Here is a 21,694-nt window from a genome sequence, read left to right as displayed (position 1 = left end):
CATATCTAGGGCTCTCCCCTAACCCACTTTCCAGCTCCACCGCTACCTTGTAAAGCACAAAAGAGTTGTGAGGGGAACTTGGGTGATTTACTGCAGGCGCCAGGAGAGAAATACCAAGGCCTTAGATGGAAGCGTTTCCCCTGACAGCTCGTCTGGAGATTTCCCCTCCTCAGATTTTTTTCCTGCCTCCTGTATGGTGCAGTCTCCAAGAGGAAAGCCCCTGAGGCTGGGGGTACTGGCAGTCGGACTGCTTCCCACATTCCTGACTCATGAGTGAGGCTTCTTCCAAGTGGTTCTGCTTCTCGGCCGCCCTGTGGCTTTTGCCCATGTATGAGTCTCACCAGGGCTCAGCGGCAGGGTTAGTCAGAGGATCAAGTAGCTTAGATGAATAACCGGTTTAGCCCTGCATTTGGGAAACCGGTTTTGGCAGCTAGCTGATGTTCAGGTTGTTTGAACCAGTGACGGGGCGTGGGGGGTTTGAGACACACTTCCCACCAATCCTAGACATTCAATGTCTTTCCTTAGCACTGTGGCTCCCACCCTGTTGCCAAAGTCCAAAACCTTGTCTCTCCTAAAAGGGAAGAGGGTGCTCCCTTTCTTTGTTAGCTAACCTGTGCTCAGAGCCTAGTGAGGTCAAGGCAGCTGTAGCCGTCACAGGCATGAGATGGTCAAGGTAAATATTACAGGGAAGCCTGGTGGTCACCTCAAACTGCACAGCTGCCTTGTTTTGGCTAGGGTTTCACCTCCTGTTACTCACGTTAGCTAACACAACTAAGAGATCACCTTTTCTCCCTAGTGCGGACACTCCCAAAGCCTGACCCTTGTGGCTCTCCCTACTTGAGTCAATGATGCTGTAAATACCGTTAATGGCAGAAAAATCTGTTCCAAAGCTCTCTTTAAATGTGTCATACAGGTTTTTAAGCTTGACTGGCAGCTCCTGGAACGTTTTCCTAAATCTTCTGCTGCAGGAAATAGGAACGCTCAGGCTGGTGGCATTTCCTGTATTGCTGGAGGGTGCCTCCGGGCAGAAGTTTCCCACACCTTCGCTGCCTGGCAAGACTGGGTTTCAAGGGGTCCCTATAAGGGGGTGCTGTTTCACCTTCCCAATGTCTTGCCCTCTGCTCCTGACTTAAAGAGCCTCTGTAATGGCCCTGAATTTGAGCCTTCAGCACCTGACCTCCTGTGCACGCTTGGTATGTCTGGGCAGGCTTTTGTTTGGCTGCTGATCGTCATGCTGCTTTGTTCCAATGTCCTCTGCCCAGGGCCAGGTTCCTAGTCCATCTGTGGCTTAGTTCTCAGAAGGGGTTTTTACTTCTGCAGGAAGTCAATGTTGCCCAGCTAGAGGAGAGGGGAGCTCATCACAGCCTCCTGTGCTTGGCCCAGGGGAGGACTGAGGTGCATTTGCCATGCTGAGAGTGCTGGGGATGGTACAGCACCCTGTCTCAGGTGGCAGCAGCAGAGCCTAGGCTAAACTGCAGTGCAGGGATGGAGTAACAGGGTCAGGGGCAGAGGAGGTACAGCAAGTTTTCATGCAGCTCTCACAATGAGTCTTCTCAACCCCTAATGGCCCTGTTGTTCTGGGGTCCTTACTCAGCTCTGCCAATACCCCCTTGTCCAGATCCGCAGAAGTCCCTGCTATTCCAGTCTTGAGCCCCCTTACCTCTCCCCTAATGCGTGCAGTTCAGTCCCCGTGCTCTCCCACATGCCTCCCCCACACAGCTGGGCCCAATGCTCCTCCATCCTGCCCTGCAGCCCCCCCTTCTCTTGCTCTGAGCCCTGGCTTCCTCTGGCAGAGTGCCAGTTGTGTCGAACTGCACAATGGCTTTCCTCCAGGGCAAGTTTTTTTCCTCAGTGGGGATTAGGCAGAGACCACCAAAGTTGTCACTTGAGCCCTAAAGAGGGCACTGAACAGCAGGTGTTGAACACCACATGGTTTCAGAGATGGGACTGGAAGGCAGTTTTGCAAATCTGGACAGTCCAAAGGTAGCCTGAGATAAGTGGCCTCTAGCAAATCTGAGACTGGCAAACCCTGCCCCATGAAATGAACCTGGGAGCAGCTTGGAAACTTCCCTCAAAGAAGGGCCAGGCTAGCAGCTGTGGCTGCAGACATGGAGGACAAGTGGCTTGGTGATGAACCAGGGCAGGTACTGGAGTTGTGGGAGGTGGTGGTGGGTTTATCTGCAGCTTAGTCCCTGCCCAGACTAGGGAGACCAGCTTTGAGGAGGATAGCCAGGAAATGGGTGCTGCTCGTTCTACAGCTGGTCAGACTCTCACTGACACCTGGCTGAACAGGTACGTGATGCTGACACCAGTGCCTGTGCAGTTGACCCCCTGACTAGCACACAGACACGCATGGCCACGTGCACCAACACACAGATGTGACTGACACACACGTGTTCAGCAGATGCACACTGCAGGCACATACATATGTGCACATGAGGGTTGCAGTGCTGCATCTGTGACTTATGCACAGGGGTGTTGAATCCCTCAGCGTTGAGCACCCAGCACCCCCACACCCAACCAACCGGTACTTATGGACACAATCCACAATGGATGTGTAGATGCTGATGTACACACCCAGCTGATGTTCACAAGCACCACTCCTCCCTGCTCCGGAGACCTATGCACTAGCACATACACGTGGGAGCAGTAACTCAGGCACTGACACACGATTCACTCCTATCTCCAAGGGGCAGGAGAGCTGTAAATGGGAGGAGAGGGACAGCTGGCTGGCGGTGGCAGATAGCGCTTGGGCGGAGCAGGGTGTGGCTTATTCCAGTTTTGCATTACCTGGAAGGTAGAAAGCAAGAGCACTTTTTGCACTGCTCCCAATAATTGTGTTCTCTTCCCTGCTTGCTCCAGCGTCCCAGCTCATCAGAGTGGGTGCTGGCTGGCAGGGAGGAGTGTGGGCGTCAGTGCCATGTGGGAGCTGGGGAATGGTAATGCAATCCGTTTCCTAGTTGCTTTTGTTCCAACTTCCCAGGGCTCCGCTGCTGGTGGCGGGTGAGGATGCAAGGCCGTGTGTGAAGGGGACAAAGAGCAGATGCTCCGTTTCCATTCAGGAAAAGTCCGAAACATGGAAGCCTGCACAAACACACCAGCCCAGCTAGCTGCCCTTTGCAGCGAACGCTGCTGAAAAGTTAGCCGAAGGAAGGCACTTGGGAGGACTCTAGGGTCTAGTGGTTAGAGCCAGGGCCTGGAGATTGTGTTCCTGCCTTGAGCACTGGAGCAAGTTGCCTTGCTGCTGTGCCTCAGTTTCCCTTTCTATAAAATAGGGCTGATGCTGACCTACCTTTGGTGAAGCCTTCGGAGATCCCTGGTGCTATGTAAATGATGTTAGATTAATTGGCAGGGGGTGCACGGGAGCTAGTTTTACCCCAGTTGCAGTCTAAATGGCCAGGTGGCTTTGGGATAGCAGATGGGCTCACCACTCCAGAAGGATAGGAGCTGGGATGCTGGTCCCATAATGGTCAATGCAGATAGGAACCGGATGTGGGAGATGGTCACCCAGCCATGGCATGAGGGGGACTGTTTGGGAACTCAGCAGGGAAAGGAGGTGCTGTTCTCTCCTGGCTCACCCTTATTTTAACCCTCACGTTTCCTAGGCTCCTGGGATAGGAGCCTGTTCCCCTGAGAACCAGTGATGTGCATAGCTGCTGCCCTCCCCCACAGTAGGCACAGGGCTGAGAGGGTGCTTTCCCGGGCAAGGAAGCCAAGCCTGTCCTCGGTGGGGGGGGGAGGTCCCCAGGGGGTTCCCTACGGGGTTCCACACTAACACACAGCTGTTACACTGGGGTGGATTTGCTTTCCTGGCAGCAGCATTGGTGGAGGCACCTGCGACAGGGGATTGCCAAGTTCCTCCACATCTCCCCGGTGTCTGAGACGCTGCCACAAACGAGCTGCTCTGAAGCAGTGCTGCTGGGAGGAAACTGACTCCAAGGGGTGTCTGGCAGAGGGAGATCCCAGCTCTGGGGATGAGGAGTTGGTGGGCTATTGGGGGGGCGAAGCTGACATGTGCTTGGGGGGTGGGGGAGGGAGTGTCTTCCCCCTCCTGTCTCTCCATTTCCTGTTTCTTCCTACTCTCCACCATCTCCCCATCTCAGTTTGGGGTTGCTGGTCTCCACCCCTGGTGCCAGGATCCCCAATCTCCCTGCTGCCTGTGCCCTTAAGTGGTGGCGGCAGCAAGTGCTGGCAGTGGGGGACTTTTGCTGCATTCTCCATGGGCTGCATTAAATGGCTGTCTTGGTCCCAAGCCAGGTGTCCCTTTCTTGGTTGGTTGTGAGCAAGGGTGAAAGAGAGTTCCTGCCCCCAGCATTTGTAGACTGCTCCCTTCCCCATATCCCCGTCTCCACCATATACCCGAGCCAATCCACCCCACTTCTTAGCAACCCCAGTGCCCTGGGAGCCAGGCTCCGAATAACTCCTCCCCTCCTTCCGCTAAATCTGTGGTTTGTAGCCATGAGTCACCACCTCTGCTCCTCTCATTAGTGACTCTGGATGGGTTATAAATAACCTGCTGAGCCTCCTGGGCCAGGGTCCTGAAAGCCATTGGCCTTGCTGGCCTGCCCCGGAGAAGTTAACCTCGCCCCTTCTCTCCCCCCCCTTCACACTCACACACGCGCAGGCTGGACCCATGTGGGACTGCAGCCACTTGGCGTGTCAGTTGCCAGGGGTGTCGCTGGCATTTTGCGGTGTGTGCCATCATCCGGGCACTCAGATGTGTGGGGGAAGGAAGGGTGGGTGTGTTGGTGTATGTTCAGCTCCTCCCACACCTTCAAAAATAAGACTTTAAGGTCCAGATGAACTAGAGACGCTGATGCGAAGCAGGGATGGATCTGGCGTGGTAGACTCCCTTGCCACCTCCTTCCCCAAGTCTCCGCTGAGTTCTGTGCTCTTCATCTGCTCCTCTAACACCCTGCTCAGTCTCTGGGGAGTAGGCCTGGTGAGTGATGGCTGAGAGGAAATGGATCAGCTCTTGCCTGTATCGACTTCAGCTTATCTATGCCCTCGGGTGTCAAATTGCTCACTGTCTGCAGGGCCGGATAGGCTGGGCACTGTCAGGAGAGGAAGGCTGGTTTGGGGCTTAAGACACTGGCTTGCATTCAGGTCCCAGCTCTGCCCAGACTCCCTGGGTGACCTTGGGCAAGTCACTCTGTGCCTCAGTTTCCCCAATGAGTACAATGGGGAGAATAGCCCTGCCCTGCCTCATGGGTGGAGGGAGAATATGTTCATTAGCGTGTGAGAAGCACCTGGATATTTGAGTGATGGACTAAACTGGAATTTCCCTGTCCCCACTCCATTGGTTAGAAGCAGGTCTCATTCTCCTCTCCTGCAATAACCCAAAACGGAGCCCATCATTCCCCTGCCGCCTTCCCTGAAGGAGATGAGTGGGGCTTCTCCATCACAGCCTGGGCGGGGGGGGGGGAAGGCAGCTTGGCCAGTTTGAGTGGCTTATCCCACTTGGCCAGCTTTTCTTTCTTTTTTAAAAAAAAAAACAAACAAACCTCCATTATCCTGCCAAGACAAATTTCTTTCCAAAACTCTAATCTGCACTATGCTGCTTTATAAACTAATTTCATCTGTCAGAGCTCTGCTGGCCTCTTAACTGTCTGGGGAGTGGTCGGGGGTGTGTGTGTGTGTGTGAACAGATGGTTGCCACAGCATGGTGGGGGGTGAGGAATTGGGGGAGGGGGGCAGCCCCATTTATTGTGACTCACTGTAAATGCGGGAGCTGCCAGCAGGGTTGCCTGCCGTTATAGGGAAGAGTGCACCATGAGAGTGGAGGGAATGAATTTTTGTCTCACAGCTAGCCGTGGTTCCCAGAGGCAGCAGGACTGCATTGGAGCACAGATTTATGCAGGAAAATCTCTGCAGTATATAGGCCTGATTCCCTGTTATGCCAGGACTCCTTTATGCCATCCTAGCAGTGTAAAGGGGCCTTAAAGTGGGTGGAAATGTCTGTCCCCCCCCCCCCCCCCAGTGCAGACAGCCTCCCTGGCTCCAAGCCATGCTGCTGGATGTAGGAGGTGTTTTGGGGAGTGGCCAGAGTTCTCTGCTTCCCCAGGCCCATAGGGGTCTATGAGACTCTGTACAAGTTAGAGCAGCCCTGAGGCTTCTCTGATTTAGCACAGGGCCCCAAAATACAGGAAGCCCCACTTCAACCATGCTTCAAGTGCAATAACAGAGGAGCTGAGAATCCAGCCCTGTGCTCTGACATCTACGCCCATCTAAACATGGAGTCAGAGCTGCTGCACCCACATGGTATGCTCTGATCTACAAATAACCCCCCAGAGGTAGCACTTAACACATCTGCTTTCCCTCCGTGGCATCGCAAAGTCACTTTTGCTTTTTTGGGGATTTTTTTTTTTTTTTTTTTGTATTTATTCCTCTCCCCTTCCCGAATCACTTCTGCGGAGGTGAGTCAGCCCTGCATCCGCGCACTCAGACCCAGCCCGGTGGTGACTGTTAATTAAAGGAGGTGTGAGTAGAGCTCGCGCTGCATGAAGTGGCCCTGATCTCTCTCCTCTTCTCCCCCCCCCCGCCCCTCCCAAACTGGGTTCATTTACCCAGGGTGCTTTTGGGCACCAGGTTGGGTTTGTTCTCTAAATGGGCTTTTTTTTTTTTTTTTTTTCTCTTGTGCCCCTCTGTGAGCATCTTTCCCTGCTGTGGATGTCTTTTCTCCTTCCTCCTCCTCGGGCCCTTTGTCCTTGGCCGAGCCCCGCTGTCCCCGGCTGTGGTCCTGTAGCGATGTTAAGAGCTGGGCTTTTAAAGATAATTTTTTTTTTTTTTTTTTTAATCTTAAACCCCAAACTGGGACACTTTTTTTTTTTTTTTTTTTTTTTCCATTTGGCGGCATAAATAGCATCCTGTGACAAAGCTTTACATTGCGTTTGCCATAGCAACCTACAGCAAAGCCAGTGTTTATAACACCCTGTCACCAGGGCTGGAGAAAACGAGCAGCTGCTGCCGTAGCAGGCTGGGGTGACTCTCTCCAGTAAAAGGGGAGGGGGGGGCGGCGTCCACCGCGAGGAGCTTCCGGTGCTGGAGCAGAGTTCCTCTACAGGGCCTGACATCAGGGCTATTGTGGGCTCATGCGGTAATCCAGCTGTGGGCACATGGAAATGTGCCAGGCAGCTGCTTCGCTGAGTGGAAGGGACGGGGTCCCAATGCCGCATGGGCCTGGTCTTTCTCACTGACTTTGATCCTTTAACTTGCTTATAGGAATAAGAGAAGCAAATGGTTTCAAAGAAGGACTCAGAAGCCAACCTGTTACTCCCAGAAGAAACTTGAGGGAAGGTTGAAATTGGGCTCTGAAGGCAGCAGCCTGGTTCATTTTAAGTGGGGCACAATCCTTCCTTGCTTCACCAGCCCTTCTGTCCTCGAAGCAGTGAGCTCGATCCTGATCTCCCAGCAGCACATCGTGGGGGAAACTCCATTTAACACCAGGATCAGGCCCATTCTTCCTCCCTTGGATCCCGAATCACAGCTGTGATATCTGTCCGCAGACAGGTGGGGAAATACCCAGAGGGACTCAGAATCTGAGCTGATGAGATGCTATTTAATCTTGGAATGCAGTGTGGGGGAGGCCAGGGAGTGGAGGCTAGGGAAGAGGGGGTGATAGCGATGGAAATTTGAATTCCTATCCTCTTCCCCATTGGGGAGTGAACCATGGAGATGGCTGGGCAGTGAGCTCGTATACTACCTGCTACACACTCCTGTCCAGCGCCGAACTGAATAATCAACTGCGCTTGATCTCTAGACCCTTGGTCTCTGGGAAAGATCATCCCTATCTATGTAATCTGGCTAGAAGGTTACGCTGCACTCCAGGCTGTAGCATGGGAACGCTCTCTGCTAGTTGCTGGGAGTGGGCCTGTGTCAAAACAGGGCGCCTTCCCAGCATGGAGAGCTGGGATTGTCAAGGCAAGGTAACTTGGGGAGGAGGGGGGAAAAAAAAGCAAAACCAAGGTAATTGTGACCCTCTTCCAGATGTGCAGCTTCCACTGGCTGTGGGTGTGTACACGCTGAGCCCTGCAGGCTGATCCCAGACCTTGGTGTCTCCACCCTGACAAATAAGTTGTGCATCTTTCTCCTTAGTCGTGAAAGGGCAGTAGGTAGGGTGGTCAGAGCTCAACAGCTTGTGCCTGACTCCCTCCCGCCCCCCTCCCGCCCCCAAGAGCACCTTGCTACCTTGAGAGCAAAGAGAAACTGCCAACTCCAGGAGATGGCCTAGTAATTCCCTCAGCCAGGGCCAGAATCCATTTTGGGACTTTCAAGTACCTCTGAGCATCCCAGGTAAGCCATGTTGGCTGAAATATTGGCTGTGAGCAAAGGAGCCCTCTCCCCAAGTGACACTCTGGGGGAGATGCAGGAAATGCTGGCCTGGACCGTTGTCTCGGGAGACAATACTGCGTACAATGCTTTCCAAAGACCCCAGGAGAGGACAGAGTTGGGCTGGGATCTGCAGACCTGGAGCCGAGGACAGGGAGCCAACAACTTTTTTGTTTTTTAGACCATCTTTATCAAAAGGAGTCAGTGGCTTTTGGATGCCTCCATCTTTTTAGGGGCCCAGCTTTGGACCTCTCCAGCCTGAGCAGCTGCTGCTTCAGTCCAGCCCCAGGCCAGTCATCCAGCCAGTGCTCGCCCTGATCTCTGCCCTCCCAGATCTGGGAGCTAGGACCTCCCTCCAGGGGACATGGGTCCTCATGAGGAGTGAAGCCCCTAGTAGGGGCATGGGGAGCTCGGAGCTGTGGAGAGAGGCAAATAAAACCATGCACTGTGATTGCAGGACCCAGAGCCCTGTCTAGAGGGGAGGGGGAAAATGCCCCCCTTGACAGGTACTTACTGGATGTTAGGTTGGGCCTGACTGTTTTAGAGAGACTAACTTCTCTGGCTGCCTCACACCCTCACCTGCTCCTACCCAGGTGTAGCTTCCCTTTCTCTCACATGGGAATGCCCTGCATTCCCAGGAAGAGGTCTGGGCCCCAGATCCCACTGGCCATTCTGTGTTGGTCCCTGCAGTGGAGAGATGGTGCTTAGATGCCATCAGCTGCGCTTCTGCCCGCTTGCCTCTTGCTTTTCCGCCCCTGGGAGAGGCGCCCTGTCTCCCTGATGCCAGTAAGCGTCTTCTCCCTCTGCCATGCTGGAGGTGTAATGCAGCCGTTTATTATTCCGGGCAGGTTTGTCTGCAGCACTGCATCAGCTCCATCATTCCTCATCAGTCGCTCCCTCCTCCTCCTGCTCCTGCCAGCTTCTCTCTCTCTCTGTTCCACACCCCCACACTCACTCCCTCCGTACACACTTCCCTGCCTCCCTCCCTCCCTCCCGCTCTCCTTTCTCACTTGGCTACACACCGACTGTGACTGTGCTGGGAAGGGTGATGGATGGGAGTGGCTGGCGGCAGGAGTCTGATGGGAAGGGGGTTTAGTGGAGAGGGAGAGGGGGCTGTGTATGTATATTTGGGGGGGTACATGACAATGATTTTTAGGGGGGACCCAATCTCACCCTCCCCTGAATCCTGTTCCCCTCACCCCAGGTGGAGAAAGGAAGGAGCCTGCTGCTGTGCTGGCCTCCCCTGTCAGCAGACCCCATGCTCCTCCTTTGAAAGGATCCTTTGGGCTTTAAATCTCCATCTCCCATTTTTGATGCCTCTGCAGCGGGCCGCATAAAACCCAGCCTTGCCAGCGGGGCTGTGGCATAGCTGCCAGCCCTGCATTACATCCACTGGGTGCCTGCCCAGCCAGCACCCACCCTTCCCCAGCTTACCCGGCCTTTAAATGTTTCCACCCTTCTGCCCTATCCCTGCCCCTACGCTTGCAGATGTGGCTGGGCTGGGGCGGGATCCGCTGTAGAGATGGGCTCAGAGTCTATGACCCTGCTCCACCAGAGGGTATCAAGGCCAGTTTAATGCAGAGGCGTTTTAGCATAGGCCTCCTGGGGCTTATTCCCTAGTCTTCTCTTGACCTACAGGAAGCCTTCACTTGCCATACCCCTCTGCTACACAGATGCCCATCTGGAGGACACCTCCTCCAACCCTCTCTTCTTTCCTAGCCCCAGCCCAGGGCACTTAGCCCTGGAGATCTGGATTTAAAGCTTGCTTACCCTGGTGAATTCAAGGGAGTTGTTTACATTCACTGGCCAGGGTGACTCTGGCTCATCACAAGGCAGCCCCGTTGGCTGTTTCTGCTCAGCAGGTGTCCCAGGACTGGAATAGCAGGGAACTGGAGCCAAGAGGCACTGGCATGGCTGGACAGGGTGGTGCAGGGGGAGACACAAGAAGGCAATAGCAGAGGGGAGCAGCAGGGCGGGAGTGAGGTGCGTCGGCAGAACTGTATAGAGAAAGCCCAAGGCAGGAATATCAGGAAGGAGGGGATTGCTGGTCATGGGAGGCATGCTGGTGGCACTGATGCAGAGGGTGGAGATGGTTCCCTTTTCTCTAGAGCTCTCCACGTGTGGCTATTGCAAAATGATGACGGTGGATTCATCAGAAGCCAGACTCTGGGTCTCACCCAACCCCCAGAGCTCTGAGACAGTTGAATTCCCAGGTCTCAGTCCTGTCCAGCTCAGGGACCCACTGGTTGAAGAACCACCTCTTGATGGACCCACCCCTAATCCTACCTGAATCGGGGGACAAATGTGCTAGGAGCCCTCTGATACCAATTAAGAAGACTCACCTGTTTGGGGACTTTCTCCACTTCCTTTGGGCTATTGAAGGGTCAGTTGGGGAACAGAATCCGTGCCCCTCTTGTCCACCCCCTGCTTCGCATGACCTGTACTAGGTGGAAGGATGTAGCCTTGTGCAGTGGCGTCTCTGCACTTGGCTGCCAGCAGCTGAGTGTTCGGGCTGTTTGCAGCCGCCTTCTGGTCTTCCCCACTGCCTTTCCCTCCCATTGTCGCTCTCCACCTCACTCTCCCTTCCGAGGAAGGGACCCTAGGAAAGAACAGCTTCCCCCTCGGTGCCTAGAGGCTCTGGAAACTAATTAGGAGAGTTAGGGACGGTCGGCTGAATAATGCCGGAGTCATTAGATGCTTGTTAGAGCGCTGCTGTTGGAGCTTTACTCGGGCTTTCCTCCTCCTCTCCCTGGCCACGGTGGGGCTGGAAGAGATTCAGGAGGGTCCCCCCACCCCATGGGGTTCTTTCTGTCCCTGGCAGGGGCTCTGGGGCCCTTTGTCTGGCTCCACAGAGCACCTGAGCATGTACGTTTAGTAGTTTTCCAGCTTTAATATTTAACACCCGAGAGGGGACTGGCTGGATTGGGCCTTTGACATGTAAGTTACCTGGAATGACGTGGCTAGGTGGGTGTTACCTTAGCGTCCTCTGATTTGCTGTCGGCACGGTTGGGGCAAGCCTCCTGTGGGGTTCTTCCCACTCCCCCCATTAGGGTGAACCTGGCATATGTAAGAGTGTCACCGGGGAGGTGTGAAGTTGTAGACCTCATGGGTCAAAGCGTGCCCAGGCTGAGCTTGCACCTGGACTCCCAGATGAGGGGGTGGCGGTCCTTAAAGGAGACTGAAAATGCTTTTGATCCATCCCGGCTACACCCGGATGCACAGTGGGAGCATATTTCCTGGGCATGCCCCAGGTCCATCCTTCCCAGCGAAGAGTCCCGGCTGAGCTCAGGGCCCCAGTGTTGCAGGCACGGTACCTGCACCTCGTCCCTGTCCCGGAGAGCTTGCAGTCAAAGTAGAGCTGACAAGATTTTTTTTTGGGGGGGGGGGGGGGGAGAGAAACAGGACTTGCCAAAGGTCACCCAGCAGGTCTGTGGCGGAGCCAGGTCTCCTGACTCCCAGTTCGGTGCCCTACCCTCTAGGACCACGGTTCCACTCCACTGGGCAGCAATGCAGAGTAGAGCCATGGGAGTGTAAGTGGACTCTTTCCTCCCCCGGGAGTCTGGTTTGTTTTTTTTTCTCTTCTCCTCTCTTCTCCTCCTCCCCCCGCCCCCCCCCCCCCCCCCCACCTGCCGAGAGGAATCCCCGGCACTCCAGTTCGGAGGAGGAAGGGAATCTGGGGAGATAATGATAGGTGCTCTGCAGGCTCCTCCAGGGGTAATTATGAATTCTGCAATTCCAGGATTAATTAGCTGCCTTTCCCTTAACCTCTTAGCAAATAACATCTTCTGAAAAGAGCTATGAAAGGGAAAAAAATAGGAAAAATAATCCCCCCTACCCCAACACGCTATTAATCAGCAGGGGTCTGTTTAATTGGATCTGCCATCACGTACCTCCTCCCGCAGGGAGCTTTAACGCCCTTAAATGATAGATGAGTAACGGCTCCACTAGAGAGGCTCCTGCATGCCTGTGTGGGGTGGGGGATGGCAAAGCAACTAGATGGATGGACAGATGCGCTTTCTTCTATAGCACCAAGCCATGACCTAGAGTTGCCCCCCTCGTCCCATACCAATGACCTACTGCAGGGGTTAATAATATATGGAGATACACCTATCTCATAGAACTGGAAAGGACCTTGAAAGGTCATCAAGTCCAGCCCCCTGCCTTCACTAGCAGGACCAAGTACTGATTTTTGCCCCAGATCCCTAAGTGGCCCCCACAAGGATTGACCTCACAACCCTGGGTTTAGCAGGCTAATGCTCAAACCACTGATCTATCTTCCCCCAAAGGCTTCCTTAAGGGGTCTCTTGTTTTAAGGCTGGGAGGAGGCAGACTCTATATCCCTGAGGTCAGCCTACTTTTTTAAAGGGGACCCTGAAAAGTAGTAATGGCCTATTAGAGTTCCTTCCCCTAAACAAGCAATTTGTTGGTCATTCATGTGTGTCCAGGGCCCAGCACAGTGGGGCTGTGGTCCATGATTCATGGTAGCACCTAGAGAACCCCGTCAGGGATCAGAGCCCTGTTCTGGGCACTGTTCAGGCAGGGATCACCAAGCTCATCCCTACCTCAAAGAATCTACAGTCAGAAGCCTAGATTCCACAGGCTGTTCTGCTTGGCTGGACCCCCACGGGCGCTGAGATCCACCCGCATTGGACAGTGTGCGGGATTGGGACCTTGGCTTATAAAAAGATTCAAAAGGAGGATGAACAAACAGGAGGAGGTGTGGTAGCAGTGAAAGGAGCAGGGGTTTCCTGGCAGACAGTAGCTACAGCTCCCCACTTTCCCCATGTGCTGCTTGGGTCTGCTCTGGGTGTCTTGCTCAGCCTGGGTGTTTGGGACACTAACTTAGCTGGCTGGCTTCCCTTTCTGTCTCTGTCCCTGGTTCTCCTGCACTAACATGATGCTGCCTGTGTTTCTGGGAATGCCCCAGGGTGACCCTGTTCTCACAAAGGCATTTCTTGAAGACACTTCTGCCCCTGTCATACCTGACATCTGTAGCAACTCTTCAAATTCCCTTCAGAGGCTAAATTTGCGGGCACACAGACAGCATCTGTCAGGTTCTCTGCCCCAAGTGAGGAGAGCGTTTCTCTCCAGATCAGTCTCTCTCTCCTGCTCTATTGCATGCTGATTCCATAACTTTAGCCACCAGCCCAGAGTCTTCTCTTATCCTGTTTCCTTATCGCTAATCTCCACAGCCCAGGCTGTCCCTGTCTTCCCTGCAAGTAGCTGAATTATGCTGGGGGATGGGTGGAGTCATGACAACACCCCACTCCCTGGCCTAGCGGGATGGTTTTTCTGAGAATGCAGCTTGGATCATGTGTGTCTTTGCCTCATGGGGTTGGTTCCCTGGGATCTCTGCCATCCTATTGCTTATGGAGGGAGTTGGTGCATCAGAGAGACTGAGACTTTCCATGTTGCGTTTAGAGAGAAGGGAAGGGGATGGGGTGAACAATTCCAACAGTGGACAGTGCCTAGCAGCATACCCTATCCTAGTCCCTCTTTCCCAATTTGCCCATCTACATCCTTGTGCTTCTAGTGCGCCCCCCCCCCCCACTTAGGTAGAGTGTTATCTAATTGTGTTGCATTCATGCCCAAAGGCCCCATACAAATGCATAGGAAGAGCCTCTGCCCCTGCCCCTCAGAGCTTACAGTTTAAGAAACCGGGTGCGTCAAAGGACTGTGGTAGGTAGGCTGCTGTGAGCTTCCTGGTCTCCCCAGTCCCGCTTCAGGACAGATGCAACCCTGAAGAAATCCCAAATGGCAGTTGAGATAAGCCCGTGCTGTGCATGCATTTTCAGAGTCAGTGAAATTGAGCAGACTGCAGTCCTGAGTCCAAGCACTAAAGAAGGCACAGGTGCTCTTGGACTGTGGGTGGAGAAAGCCCCCGCTAGCAATCTGGGGAGGGGGACAGCCTCAAGCGTTCAATCCCCTGACCCCTTCCTTGCCAGCTGCTTCTGCTCTTGGAGACTGCAGGGAAAGCATGGGGCCCCCAAATGTTTGGAATCCAATTGGTGTATGATGTTCCATCCCAGCATTTCCCTAGAACTGTTGCAGGTGAGTGGCGTTTAGCTGACCAATACTAGAGCCAGGGGGAAGGAGCACTTCCTCCTCCTGAATGCGGAGGAGAAGGAACTGAAGTGGATTTCTCTGCCCATCTGGAATGGGCTCTTGAATCCTCCCCAGTTTTAATATTTCAGGCTCCCTCCCCCTTCCTGCTTCCCACGAAGACTTGCTCTGGAATTCTCCCTTCCATGCAGGATACACCTGGTGCTGACTCTAACTCGGCTGTCATCTGCACGTGGGGCTTCATTGCTGAATAAGTCATAGTATTTCTCGCCTCCTCATTGCCCCATTCTAGGTAATGTTAATAGAGCTAGTAATCCTTGTACAGATGGGGAAAGTCGGGCAAAGAAGCCAAAGGGATGAAGTCTAAAAATCTGTCTGTATTTAAATGTTTGGGGTTGTTTTACCCGTGTTAACTGACTATCCACTCAATAACTTAAAAACAAAAGGCCTTTTAAGCTCCAATTTATTTGTCCCCATTTATGTTTGTTTACGTCTTTAGCTGCGTCTCCCTTCCAGACAGGAGAAATCAGTGGAGTCATTTTCACGTTTTATGTATAGTCCATTTCACAGCCAGATTCTCAGGGCGTCCCTGGCACTGCAGAGGGGTGTGTAAGAGACAGCTGTTTTCCACTGGAAGTCTTTGTTTTTAAAACCAATGAATGGAAATATTTCTCTTCCTCTCTGCTTTGGGCCAGACAGCTGTGGATGGAGCAGAGTGTCACCTGGGTCCTCTTCCTGCCCCTGACTCAACTGGCAAGTCACTTATCCTGGGGGCCCTCAATCTTCCCTGCTGGGTAGTTTGGCCAGTGATGCTGATGCACTTTGAAACGCTTTGAGATCGAGAGATGAAGGACCAGATCCTCAGCTAGCATTTAGCAGCATAGTTTTGTTGAGGTCAGCGGAGCTTAGATTTTTAAGCTCCTGGGAGTGAAGACTGTCTTGTTCTGTATTTGTACAGCACCTAGCGCCATGGGGTCGTGGACCATGAAAGGCTCCTATGCTTCCCAGTAATACAAATAATAGACCCATTTCTGCTAGCTAACAGTCCAGCTTGAAAAGGACTGTACTAAAAAGGACATGCTAAACTGGGCATGTCCCTTTAAGATCCTGCTCTAAAACAGGGTATAGGTGGGATTAGAACCTGGGGGTTCCTGGCTCCATTGCTTATTCCTAGACCTTGCTGCCTCCCAATATTTCTTGCATAGGTGCGTCCCTAGCACCGTGGCTCTCGGTCCCCCGTTCCATGGCACATGCGTCTCAGCTCTCTTGCTAATGATGGTATTTTTGTTTTAAATCTGTCTTGCAGCTCCTGTTGCCGCTGGTATCCAGGGAACCCTTCTCCTTCTCCAAGAGATACACACTGGTTGTTGCTAAGGTCGCTTCCACGGTAACATGCACATCCTGTTTACACCTTTATCTGGAGAAGTTGGGCTCAGCTAGTCACGCCAGCTTCACCTGGGAAGCTGTAGAAGGAAGCACCCACTTCCCCACTTCTGGCACCTCCGCTAGGATTCTCCTCTCTGTCAAAGCCCCACCATCCAGTCCTCTCCGGGGCCGTGGAGCTAAGGCGGCTGCTGGGAGCTGCCAAGGACCGTCTGTGTCTCCTGCGGGACATTCAGGGGAGGGAGGTGAACAAATAGGAGCCAGCGTTTTTCCGCTCGCGTCTGTTGCAACTCACGCTGATTTGGCAACATGACGAACAACGCTGCTGACCACCATCCTGGGAATTCGGTCACCGAGGGCAGCCATGAAGGGGATTTTGGCTGCTCTCTGGTCGATCTGCGGACCCTCATGGAGCTTCGGAGCGGCGAGGCTGTCGCAAGGATAAATGACACGTACGGGGGTGTGCAGAACATCTGCAAGAGGCTGAAGACGTCGCCGGTAGAAGGTAAGGGGCTAAGCTGGCCTAGGCAGGTTAGCAGAGAGGGACTGAAACGGGAGCGGTTTCTCCCAAGCTCCCGTGTGCTCTGGAGGATCAGAGGGGAACTGTTCCTGATCTTGCCTGTTATTGGTCAGTGATGGGTTAGAATTTGCAGTCTTGTTAGGCCTAAGCCTGCAAATTGGAGGCCACAGGCCTATGCTCCCCATGTAGTTGCATGGCTCAGTAGTTGTGAGCATCCATCAGATTATGGTAAGTACCTAAGTGGTCCAGTCCGAGATCGGGGCCCCATTGTGTTGGGTGCTGGCCGTACACCAAGTGAGAGACAGTCCCTGCCCCAAAGAGTTTACAGTCTAACTAGACACTACAGCCCAAAGAAGTAGTAGTATCCCCATTTTGCAGCTGGAGGGGACTGAGGCACAGAGATTAAATGACTGACTTGGGAGTAGAGCCTAGATCTCAAGAGTTCCAGCCTTAATCACAAGACTATCCAGTCACATTCTCCCTGCAGCTTCCTGCCCCCTTCTTTTTGCCAGGTCCCCAAAGTGGGATGCAGACTCCAAACCTGAGGGACTGGACGAAGGGTTGAGTAGTTCAGGAAGCGTTAAAAGCTGTGGGATTCCTTTCCGCAGCTGGCCTGGTGCCCGTGAGCTTTGCGCCACCGTTTCTGCCGTTCAATAATTGATGGCGCTAGCAGCGGGATAACGCTGGGGCAGCTTGGGATCGTGGTGAAGGAGAGTTTAAAAGGTAGGTTAGGAACTCAGCAGCCAAGTCCAGCTACCAGCCAGACAGCTGTGACTCTAGCTGAACTGGTCACATGTCCTTGCAAAGCTCACACACTAGTGTCCTGAACAGCTGTGTATGTAACCAACTGTTCCCCAGAGGCAGACACTTCCAGGGGATGCTTCTAATTTGGACATACCCACTCACCAATTCTCCAGGCTCTTAAAAGGGCCTCATACGGTCTACATGTAAAACCAAGTAACCCTTGGGTGGGGAGCCATGCTGACCAGGTTGCTGCCTGAGGCTCCCGCCTCCCCCCCAGAACACTTCCCAATAGAAATGTGGTTGGTCCTAGCAATGTTAGAAAGTAATGCTGGGGGGGCTGATGATGATTCTAGTCGGCCTCACAGGCCAGGCTTGTGTTTACTGGAGCGTTGCACTCCATAATTTATTTTTATTTTCCTAGCCCCAAACGCTTTTGAGGACCCTGCAATCTAGGCTTGCAGGAGGTAGGATCACTTCAATGCATGCTGGGTAGCTGGTGGCCCTAGCAGAGAAAAGGGAGGAAAAGACAAGGAAAGTGCCTTTTTAACATCAATGAAGTGTGTTGGACAAGGATTCCTAGGAGAGGAGCTAATGCTAAAGCGGTAGGGACTGGGCTGGCTGAATAGGCTTGGCCATTGCCTACGGTACGCAGAGGGGATCGGCGCAGATGGCAGCTGCATTAGCAAGGGCAAGACTCCAAACTCAGGCGTTTTTTCTTCGCTTTGAGAACTTGTTATTCTTAGCTCCTTCATGTTGTGGTGTAAGTGCTGGATTAGCATATTTCACAGCTGTGCCTGGGAACGGGAAGGTGTGGTGGGGAGAAGGGAAGACAACACAAGATGTAATGGGGGGAGGAGGGATGGGGACATCCTGTTTGGAAATGCCAAATTCAGATCACAAAGGAATGTTTCCTATGCCAAGCTGTGTGTGCACATGCATGGTGGGGTGGGGGTTTACACCTCAGATGCTGCGCTGTGCTCTTATTTCTGTTTGCAGGGAAGAGAGCTGAAAGGCAGCTGTCCTAATTCCCCCTGTCTCTTTGCCTGTTGACTCTCCCTTGTTTCCAGACCTGCATGTCCCTCCATCCCACGCAGCCCCAGTGTTGCTCTCACTTGGGTTTATTTCCATCCATCGCCCAGCGCCGAGGTTACAGTGAAGGCTGGAGTGCTGCATCCCGCCGAGTTCCCTGCTTTTTCCTGTGATCCTCCCACGTGGCCTCTTTTTCTCTTGTCTCACTTTTGGATCTTGACAGGTTGAGAAATTTTGTTCATCATTGTTGCCTGTGACAGAAGATTTTGAGGTGATCGATGGCCCTGATGCAAGAGGCATGTCCTCAGGGCTGGGGAAGACAGCATAGCCAGCAGCATGGTAGACTAATGATGTCATTTTCCTCTGCATCCCAGTAAACCTCATGTGTGCATTCCATGAGAGAGCCTGTGCACAGCTTGATTCATCCAGATAATGTCACCACAGTGACTGGCTAGGGAAACAACCAGCGGGTCAGAGAACCTGCAGGCCCAGGGTAAATAGCCCAGCATGATAGATTTACTAGATGGCAATGCTCTCTGCACAGAGAAGTACAGCCCTGGGGGAAGGGAATGGACTCCCCTCACTGGCAGCTTAGTGAAGCCAGCGTTTTCAAGAGTTGCTGCTGATTTGGGGGAACCTCAGTACTTGAGAGCCCAGCCTGAGATGCTGATTCAGGAGGTGCTGAGCACCCACAGTGCCAGTTGAAGTTGATGGGAGCTGCAGGTGCTCACACCTGTGACAATCCAGCCCGGGGTGTCATGTTGGCTCCTGAATGTAGGTTGAGATGGATTCCTGATGGGACCTCCAGCATGGCTGGGGATCAGTATCCATCTGTCTATTAAAGTGTAAGTCTCTGCTCCAAAGAGCTCTCTTCTGCGTTTGTACAGCACCTGGCACCATGGGGTCTAGTTCGTGACTGGGGTCTTAGGTGCTACTGCAGTATAAACTATTAATAATGGGGGAGCACAGAGGGTTTTGGTTTTTTTTTTTTAAACTCAGCCTATGGAGTGTCATTACCCCCTCCCCACACACACAGTTACTGGGGCTACTGCCTAGATCTAGCAGTTTTAAGTAGATACAGGCTAACCAGTGTTCAGGACCCACCTCCATTAGGCAGCCCCTTTTATTAAGTGGTCCATAAAGCAACCCCATGGTTCGCCTGCTGAATGCAAAGAGGTGGTGGTGTTTATATGGCAGTGACGCCCAGAGGTCCCAGTCAGCAATGGGCCCCATCCTGCTAGATACTGCACAAACTGAGGGGAAGTCATGGGTGGTCTGTGACTCATTTGTCCTGGCCATTGATGGTTGTGTCAGATGGGTTCCTCTGACCATACACGTTCGGTCCAGCTCTGTGGAGTCCTGAACTCCATGCCTGTGCAAGCTCCAGATTAGAGCTTGGAGGGAAGCTTGAACTTGCTTCCCAGGAGCCAAGACCCGTTGCATGTTGGTCAAGTTCAGTTCCATGCGCTGCAGCTGGCCCCTGTTTTTGTCCTGGGCTGAGCCAAAGCTTTGGTTCCAAACAGCCCACCCTTGAACCTTCTGTCCCCCACAGCTTGGGCCCATCTCTGGTATCCGCAAGACGCAGGGATGAGGCCAGGTTCGACCGCAGTTAGACATGCTGGCCACTTCTGGGCCAAATCTTCTCTGAATCTTTATTCCGCCCATTGTTTTTCATTTCTTGCGGCAGCCCCTGTGCTTCTGACTTTTGCTGGGATCAGAAGAGCGTAATGACTGAGAGGCTGTTCTTGGATCCTTCCAGTCCAGAGAGAATCTGGCCTGGAATAGCAGGGGGAGCAGCAGCAAGAGTGGGGTTGGGGTCTCAGGACCAGGTAGCCCAGAGAGCCGCAGGTCAGAATGGACGTGCAGTGACAGAGCTGTGTGGAAGCCCTAGGATTAACACGGAAACATCCTCTTAAGTTGAGAGGAAGCTACAGAATCTATTTTGCCGATACAATTTGTCCCCTGGGACCTTCTGCCTTGACGTATAAAATATAGGAGCCCTCTGCGGGCAGCTTCTAGTACTGCTGATATTCCGGCTTGGCTGCCCGGGAATGTACACGTCCAGGGTGTCTCACTCCCTGCACTACGTCTCCTGCTCTTCCCTGCATTGCAACAGAAGGTGCTTTTGGGCAGGGACAACGTCTGTGTGTGCTAAATCTTGTCCACAAATTGTTAGCGGCAAAGGCCATATTCACATCTCGAGGCATCTACAGCCAAGTCCAGTCTCCCTAAATGTTGAATCATGGGGTTCAGCAAGAGGGTGTTCACCAGTGAGACTCTCCTAGGGTGTCCAGATTGCCCGGGTCAATACTAGGGTGCTTTATTCGGCACTAGAGTCCAGCTCCTGTCCCCACTCTATGAACCCCATCTCAGGAGGACAGCTGAGCGTTGAGGGTTCTTCACACACAGCCTACGCTGCTCTCTATTAGAATCGTCGCATTTTGAAGCTTGAGTTTCATGGCTCAGAATGACCCCTGCTCAAGAGCTCACTGCTAGGTTTGTGTATCCCAAAGTATTCCATGACTTCTTGGGCCAGGTGGATATTTAAAGAGGCCCTGATGGACTGTGTGGTTGGGAGCTAGAGAACCAGAGGGGCTGTCTACCCAGCAGCCTCCATGAAAGATCCCACTGTACAGTCATAACAGCTCTCTTCTCTGCCACAAGGGACACTGGCAGGGGAATCATTTTGTTCTGCGCTGTGGAGCGTAGTTTGGCTGTGTCTGTGCCATGCGGGGGCCGCCTCCTGCTAAGTCATCTCTGCAAACTGGCCCCTCTGTGTTTAAGCCAAGCAGGGCTCTGGCCAGCTCTTGCTCGTGGTGGGACCTGAGTCAACCACCCGGTGACTGTCAGGGGATGTGGAGGAAATGGCGCATTGGTGCCAGGAGGGGAGGGTAAGGAGGTCCCAGCTGCCAGGCGATGAAGAATGTCCCCCTGCAGCAATGAGTGGATTCCTTCTGAGCTCCTAGCTGCTTCAGTCCTCTACCCCTTTGGGTGTTATCTCATAGGCATGTAGATTACTGTCCCTCTGTTCCTCAGCTGGCCAACTGCTGTGGCATTAACCCTCTGCTCTGAGTTTGGAGCAAGGCTGGTTTGTGGTGGAGAGGGAGGTGGGGTGGGAAAGGGAGCTGTACGCGGCAGCTGTTGCTCTAAGCAAAGGCTTGTTCTGTGAGTCAGTTTGACGGGAGTCTCTCTCTCGCTTTTCTATCTACCCTGGGGGATGAGAGTGTCAGCAAATCCAGCCTTGGCTCACTCGTTGGCAATAACCGCACCAGAGTCCCCTTTTCTCCCCTGGCCCACTCTCTCCTTCCTCCGGCCTGCAGAGCTAGCATGCAGAATCCAGCCCATAATCAGGGATCCCTGGACCCAAGGCTGGCTTAGCCAGCCAGTCACCTCGCCCCAGCGTCCGTAGAGGAGGCAAATCTTCCCGCTGGCAATACAAAATAAAAGAACCCAGTGGGGCATGGGGAATAGCAGAGGCAAGCCATGAGAGAGACCTTTCCAGTGCCCAAGGACTGCAGCAGCAAGAGCACAGGGAGGGGTAAAGAGCCAGGGCCGGGCACCTGACCTGTTTTTCTGTGTGTGTGAACGAACCTGGAGAAGGAGAGCCACATCCAGTCAGGAGAAGAG

At 53.3% G+C, this 21,694-nt stretch overlaps 1 protein-coding gene across 4 annotated transcripts in view; it reads left to right on the top strand.

The window, feature by feature from the left end:
• ATP2B4 (ATPase plasma membrane Ca2+ transporting 4) overlaps nucleotides 1-21,694 on the top strand; it is a 107,176-nt gene that overhangs the window by 32,001 nt on the left and 53,481 nt on the right. For 3 of the 4 annotated variants that reach the window (XM_054026569.1, XM_054026565.1, XM_054026568.1), the window contains exon 2: nucleotides 15,698-16,279. In XM_054026569.1, the coding sequence (XP_053882544.1) occupies nucleotides 16,084-16,279 (196 nt within the window). In that variant the 5' untranslated portion in view covers nucleotides 15,698-16,083. Of the gene's footprint in view, nucleotides 1-7,221; nucleotides 7,510-15,697; nucleotides 16,280-21,694 lie in introns of all 4 variants that reach the window. The other variant, XM_054026566.1, reaches the window with a different exon arrangement.

Source organism: Malaclemys terrapin, chromosome 4 (genome assembly GCF_027887155.1).
Source record: "Malaclemys terrapin pileata isolate rMalTer1 chromosome 4, rMalTer1.hap1, whole genome shotgun sequence".
NCBI classification, from domain to species: domain Eukaryota; kingdom Metazoa; phylum Chordata; order Testudines; family Emydidae; genus Malaclemys; species Malaclemys terrapin.
This window is presented reverse-complemented; position numbering and strand designations above follow the sequence as displayed.